Source organism: Ruditapes philippinarum, unplaced genomic scaffold, assembly GCF_026571515.1.
Source record: "Ruditapes philippinarum isolate M1 unplaced genomic scaffold, ASM2657151v2 ctg4328_1_1_1_1, whole genome shotgun sequence".
In the NCBI taxonomy this organism is placed as follows: domain Eukaryota; kingdom Metazoa; phylum Mollusca; class Bivalvia; order Venerida; family Veneridae; genus Ruditapes; species Ruditapes philippinarum.
The window spans coordinates 127940-135408 of NW_026864443.1; the positions used below are offsets into that span (position 1 = coordinate 127940).

General features: G+C 32.1%; 1 protein-coding gene across 1 annotated transcript; it reads right to left on the reverse strand.

Annotated features, from left to right (window-relative positions):
• Positions 1-1487: 1487 nt before the first annotated feature.
• On the reverse strand, positions 1488-7122 carry LOC132725566 (uncharacterized). Its single transcript, XM_060710701.1, has 3 exons — positions 6717-7122; positions 5360-5515; positions 1488-4562 (listed from the first exon to the last, which is right to left on the reverse strand). Exons 1-3 carry the CDS (start codon positions 6949-6951, stop codon positions 4402-4404), a joined length of 552 nt encoding a protein of 183 aa, XP_060566684.1. The 5' UTR covers positions 6952-7122; the 3' UTR covers positions 1488-4401.
• Positions 7123-7469: the final 347 nt, after the last annotated feature.

The window sequence follows — 7469 nt, forward strand, 5'->3', positions numbered from 1 at the left end:
AACACCGATTAGAAGATATTTCATGCTAAATATCTTAGCTCTAGCTTTTTGGGTTCTTTAAAAGAAATTTTTTTAAGTTTTTACTATATGTATATAGGGAAAATCAATGACCCCCAGGGGCGGGGCCAATTTTGACCCCAGGGCTTTTATTTGAACAAACTTGGTAGACATCCATTAGAACATGTTTCATGCCAAATATCTAAGCTCTAGCTCTTTGGGTTTTTTAGAAGAAGATTTTTTAAGTTTTTACTATATGCATTTAGGGAAAATCAATGACCCCCTGGGGCGGGGCCAATTTTGATCCCAGGGCTTTTACTTGAACAATCTTGGTAGACACTCATTAGAAGATGTTTCATGCTTAATATCTTAGCTCTAGCTCTTTGGGTTCTTTAAAAGAAGATTTTTTTAAGTTTTTACTATATGCATATAGGGAAAATCAATGACCCCCTGGGGCGGGGCCAATTTTGACCCTATGGATTTTATTTGAACAATCTTGGTAGACAGTCACTAGAAGATGTTTCATGCCAAATATCTAAGCTCTAGCTCTTTGGGTTTTCTAGAAGAAGATGTTTAAAGTTTTTTCTTTTGGTTGCCATGGCAACCAGAGTTCTGCATGGAATGGAATTCTTTGAACAACTTTGTTAAGGCTTCACACAAGGAACATCCCTGTGAAGTTTCATTAAGATCTGCCTTATGGTTTCAGAGGAGATGTCATTTGATAAGTGTGAACGGACAACGTACGACGGACGACGGACGAAGAGTGATCCTAATAGCTCACCCTGAGCATATGCTCAGGTGAGCTAAAAACAAAAAAAACAAAGGGACACAACTCTATCAATATATTGACCTAAATAAGTGATTCTTTAACAGAGCAAAATGGTGTGTACTGAAATGGTAAAAAGTTTTTGGGTTTTTTTTTTCATTTTAAATAACTTAGACAAAAAATCTTTGTAAACTTTGTATTTTTGAACAGCACATGTTTCTTCAAATTTATCTGTAAATTTAGAAAGATCAAGGAAAATGTTAATTAACAAATTCAATATTTCCCTACTCAGTGTTCAAGAGAATGACTAAAATTATGTGGTTTAAATGTTTAACATGAGAAAAAATCTAATACTTAAGCTAGTTTTGATTAAATGCCAAATAAAGAAGCAACAAAGTTTTTTTTATTCATATCCTAAAAATATGACAGGAACAAAAAAGTAAATGCTTAAATAATATCAATATTGCACACAAAATAACCAATGGCACAGACATATATACAATTCTATATATTAATCTCCATGCCAATGGTAGATTTAACATATATGACAAAACAAATTATCTAGCAAACACAGGCTTTGTTCAGCTATATTTAACACAAAATTGTTACAAATCTTTGTTATACATACAGCAACTTTGTAAAACTATGACAAAAGTAAGAATAAAATCAGTCACCTTATCTGTAATACGGTAAGTTGTGAGACTAAGTCTAATTTGTGAACTTCCTTTATTACCGGTATTTATATAACAACTAAAACTCCGCAAGTCGGATGTATCGCCTTGTGAACAATATACATGTAGTTTAGAAGAAATGGCCAGGACAAAAATAAATTATGAAAATTAACAAAGGGCGATAACTCAAAAAATAAGAAATGCAGAGCAGCAGTTTCTGTGCACTGCCCTTCTTATCAATAAGATCTATCATCCTATGAAGTTTCAAGTCCATAGTTTTTATAATTTATGAGAAATGGCCTAGACAAAAATAAAGTACGAAAATTAATAAAGGGTAAATACTCAAAAATAAGAAGTGCAGAGTACCTGTTCTTGTACACTGCACTTATTCTTAATGAGATATATCATCATATGAAGTTTCATGTCCATAGCTTTTTTACTTTAGGAGAAATGGCCCGGACTAAAATAAAGTAGGAAAATTAACAAAAGGCAATAACCCAAAAAATAAGAAATGCAGAGTACCGGATCTTGTGCACTGCACTTCTTCTTAATGAGATCTATCATCCTATGAAGTTTCAAGTCCATAGCTTTTAAACATTAGAAGAAATGGCCTAGACAAAAATAAAATATGAAAATTAACAAAGGGCAATAACTCAAAAATTAAGAAGTGCAGAGTACCAGTTCTTGTGCACTGCACTTCGGATCATTATAAGAAGCATGCATACCAAGTTTGAAGTCAATCCCACTTATAATGACTGACTTATGCTCCGGACAAGCTTAAGGGGACGCCGACACGGACGCCGACAAAAGTAACCCCTATATGTCGCCTTTTTCAAGGCGACACAAAAATTACTACATATACATGTTATAATCTATTTCTATAAATTACAGTGTATTATACATTGTTCATTTAATCAATATGTCTCTGTATTTCATAGGAACGAAGAGTCTTTGTACAAGTTAAATTAAAAGGGTATAAAGCTATTTTAGGCAGACATTAATTAGACCTTTCCATTGTTTAAAGTTTCAGAGCCGGCAAAGCCTGATTTTAAGTTACTTGCCCATTTTTTACCCTAAGCATTTCTTAACTTGTCTGTATGATATTTATATAGTAAATTCTTGAAAATTTCCATTTGTCCTTACAGGCTGTGGGACAACCTGGGCAATACAGAAAATTAATTATGCGAGCCCCTGGAAAAGTTCTATTCAAAATGGCTGACTGGCAATCCAATTTCTACAATGGAATATTACAAACTCACTGCTTGACCTGTTTTTACAAAGAACACATGATTTTGTTTGTGGTACTGTTTTTGACTATTGACTTAGCAATGACAAAAAAAGGCGGGGCTAAATTTTTCTCTGCTAAAAAATGGAAAAGTCTATTGGCAAGAATAAATGTAATTTATTGAAAAAAAATTACACCAAAATAAAATAATTGAAATAATTATATTTTAAAGAAAAGGAGAGATTTAAATCTGCCATTCTTTGCAAAATCTACCTAAAAATAGCAGTTGAATAGTTTGCTAGGGAATATTATATCCAATTAACTTAAAACTAAATTACAAAGACAATCGCTATTAAAACTTTTTTTGGAAATAATGAAAGGCTAATAAAGGCTATTTTAACAATTTTATAGTAGTTTATGAAATGTACATAGTGTTATTATTCAACAATAATAGCTTTAAACCCTTTACAAAACGTGGATATGTTATTAAATACATAAAACTTCTATTACATAAGGATTATATGATGAAAGACATTTACTTGATCAGAATACAGATTGTGCAACAATTACACTGTACATGCAATATTACTTGTAACACATGGCAACATTGAGTATATCTTGATGTAACATAATCAATGAAATAAATATCACGATAATCTACCCTCTTTACATTGGGATACAGTCAATATGACAATTTAAAGGCCCATTATGCCCCAGCAGGGATTTTTTTGGCTTATTTTATAGCCGTTATTGGGTCATATTCCCAATTGAAAATAGTATATTATTTTCCCAATCCACAGAAAAATATTCCCAATTGAAAGTTACAAAATAAAAATATTGAATAAGAATTCTAAAATATTTGCAAATAAGGAATTCTTCACTGTAATAGTGCTTAGATGTTTGAAAATGCCATCATAGACAGTAATTTAATCACTGCAAAATTTCAGTCATGCATTTTTTCCCAATTTTTAACAAAACACCGCTGATATTCCCAATTCCATTGGTATGGGTTGTGTTCCCAAAATTCTGGAAAAAAATCCCTGCTCAGAAATGCTATCATCTTTACCTCTTAAAAACTGTTTATTTTTGGTAACTTGTTGTTTCAACAAAAATATTCATTTGCCACATAGATGAACTATCTTTTGCGTTCTTTGCTCTATTGACAATTGGTATAGTTATAGTGCATTAGTATTTTGTATGGAAGTCAAAATACTATTTTGTTAAAAAATTTGATACCCTTATAACACATTACCACTCATTCTGCACTGCTTTCTTCTGTAGTTAAACATCTAACACACTCTAAAATTCATTATTAAAACTTTAATATAAACACAGGTTTGACATTTCTAAACAATTGAAAATATGGATTTTTGAGGCATAATGTGCCTTTCAAGACCTTTACATTGGTAACAAGCAGTCTATGTAAACTTAAAAGCTTTAGTTTATATGGTATCTTATATCCTGTAGATTTTAAGAGTTTAATAACATTTAATCATCTGATATTTTATCACAAACTGCAAAATATGTTGCAGAACTGTTCACCTGCCTAACACCTGGTTGCAAAATAAACACCTTTTTTAACCAATATGGTAAACACTTAAAGATTCAGTCAGACCCTTTTCTTCAAGAAGAGAAATTGCACTTTTACTTTGAAAAACTATATTTATGTAGCAGTTTGGTTTTGTTGTTACATACAAGTATGTGGATCAATACAGTTTATTCTCAGTATCATTTACAAATTATCAGGAGGCATGAAGTAAAAATAATCCTGCCAAGAATTCTAATGCACATGCTAGACTGGCAAACATTGATGCCCACTTCATCTCTGGATATTTGTCAACCTCTCTGGGAAAGTCATTTATGATATAATAGAATAAATAAAGTCCTCCAGACATGGCAAAGGCTGAAATGAAATAAAATAAAGTTCAAAACACAAGCATTCTGTTTTACTTGACAAGTAGTTCTTTCTTAAACAAGCTATTGTCAGACAGTCAACCGAAAAAGAAAAAAAAAGAAATAAATAAATAAAAAAAATTTGAAAGATCAACATTTTCAAAACAAATACTTCGACTCTAAGCATCCAGTGTTCTCAAGTACTCTCATATTGAGTATTTTACCTACATATGATATATGTCCTCATCACTCCTGGTTTCAATTTTTTTTTCTTATATATCACTTACCAAGATGGTAAAAACTCATGAAAACATTTTTAACCCTTTTTTCAAAGAGAAAGTTTTGTTTATTTGTTTTGTTTTGTTGGGTTTTAATTCACACCAACAATTTAAAGGTCAAATGGTAGCTTTCCACCTTTACTGATGGAGGAAGACCTGAGAGGTGCACCTCCATTATTTCAGGCGCATTGAAAGATTATCATTGACAAGCTGGCATCAAAGTGGAATTTACAATGTTTCATCAGTTAGCTGGATAGTTTCCTCATATGAAATAATCCAGAATCCATGACAGGATTCAAACACAAACGTGAAGGACAAGTGGTTCGAAGTCAACAACCTAAACCACTCAGCCTCAAAAATGTAGAGAGAACAGTGAAGTATCTTATCTCTTTGGTTTCAAATCGGCATAATGTCAAAACATGGAAAAAATATCATAACTGAAACTCAAAATTACTCCCCCCCCCCCCCCCATTTCATATTTTTTTCATAAAAACAGAAAATTCATTTAAATTGTATACTTTCTACTTACCAGAGGCAAAACAAATAAATGCAATAGCATTATTTCTATTTTTTCTGAGTATTCTTGGAATTCTGGAGTCCATGCTATCCGATATAAGCATGTAGATTGACAAAGCAAGACAGGCCCAAGCAAAAACACATACAAGCTGCAGAAGATGATAAAAACCTGAAATATGAAAATATTAAGTAAAAAACTTGTAAAAATCTACATATTTGACTACCCATCTAGACATGTATACTTTATGTTTATCTTTTTGAAATTTAATATTTTTAGTGTTTTACTAATAACTGTTACACCTGCTGAATTTCTTAAATGGACTTGGTCCATATTTGGAACTGACCATTATCATTTTTTGGGGTATTAAGATGAAAGTTTAATTAGTCAGCCAACAGTACAGAGCTGTCCATTATCATTTTTTGGGGCATTAAGATGGAAGCTTGATTTGTTAGCCAAGAGTACAGAGCTTGACTGCACAGGAGTCAAGGATTTTCTGTGGTCTCTACTAGTGACATTTGAATGATTTTATTTCAAATATGAGTGAATGTTGAACAAACATTTGTAAATTGTCAAACATTTGTAAATTGTCAAATCATTTGTTAAAGTATACAAATAAACAAGAGCCGATGGTAAACAGTGCACTTGACTATTCTCTTGTTTGCTAGTAAAACAAGAGCCTGAAATTATAATGTATAATCTTTCAAGTTTAAAAAGAGCCTTTATCTTCAAAATCCATGTTAGAGTTAAGGGGCTTGGATTCAAATAAGTGAGTAAAGTTTCAACCCATCCCCTCAATAGTTTTGGAGACTCGCATGCAAAAACTTAACCAAAGTGTGACGGTGATGCCAAAGCCAGGTTGGGTACAATCTCTCTCCTATTCTTTGAATTCACGAGTTAAAAATCATGAAAACTTTTAAAATCATCGGGATGAATTATAGGAAATTCTAACACGACCCGAATTTTTCCCTATTGAACATAGAAGAACCGAAAGTGTGTGTTATTATGCTATAAAGTCACTGTTTGACGTTCTATATTTAGACATGTGACACAATCATTTTACACATGACGTAACCACTTAAAATGTAATGCGCTGACAATAAGTACGGAAACAAATCAGGTGCAATTTTGCTTAATATCAGGTACGGCAGAATTTATTTGTTGATGTCGTGTTAGAATCAAAATAATATATCCAAATCGGTGATTTATCGCTTGATAACATCACTGTTTGGAGTTCGGATGCGCATCATTATATCACTCAGGCTACGCCCTCGTGATATAATTCGTCGCAGCCGAACTCCAAACAGTGATGTTATTGAGCGATAAAATCACTGTTTGGGATATATTATTTCTTAAATAACAATATAATTACCTGGTTCATTGGTAAAGAAGGCTGGTACATAATGACATTCATCCAAAAGATCACAAAATTTGGCATAAAACAATCCATACCAGGCAACACCAGGTAACTCGAACCAGAAGTGAGTTGATGCTGCAACTGTATACATCACATTAGCAGGAAATAACAAAGCTAATGAGATTTTTTCATATCTTCCCATTTTGTGAAGTCTCAACATTAAGTTTGTTAAAACAGTTTGTAGAATCATTGCAAATTATGTCACATGGATGTGTGTTTAAACATCAACTTTCAACTGACAAAGAAAATTATATGTTGAATAATTGTTAATCACTTTATAAATCAACAAAAGACATCTGTTTCTTAAGTCATTGTCTTCATTTTAACTTCTTTCATCTATCACAACGTCAGAATCTAATATTATATTGGGTTGTAATAGAATGCGAAATGGACTCCATTTCGCGAAATGAACTTACCGCCTACGAAATGGACATTTGTTTGTTTAACCATGATGAGTAATATTATTTTTATTAATTTATGTTTAACATATGACATAAAACTACAGATTGAAACAGTTAAAATTACTATTTTCCTATTTTATAGTCATATTTCTGAAAATAATCTGGCCTCTACGAAATGGAGTTTTCGGCCACGAAATGTCCAGAGTTTTCGCTTACGGAATGGACATTTGCTTTACAAATTATGGTGTAACTGACATGTCACAAAGGGTATCTTTTCTATTCACTTACGTTTATTCTGGGACGACAA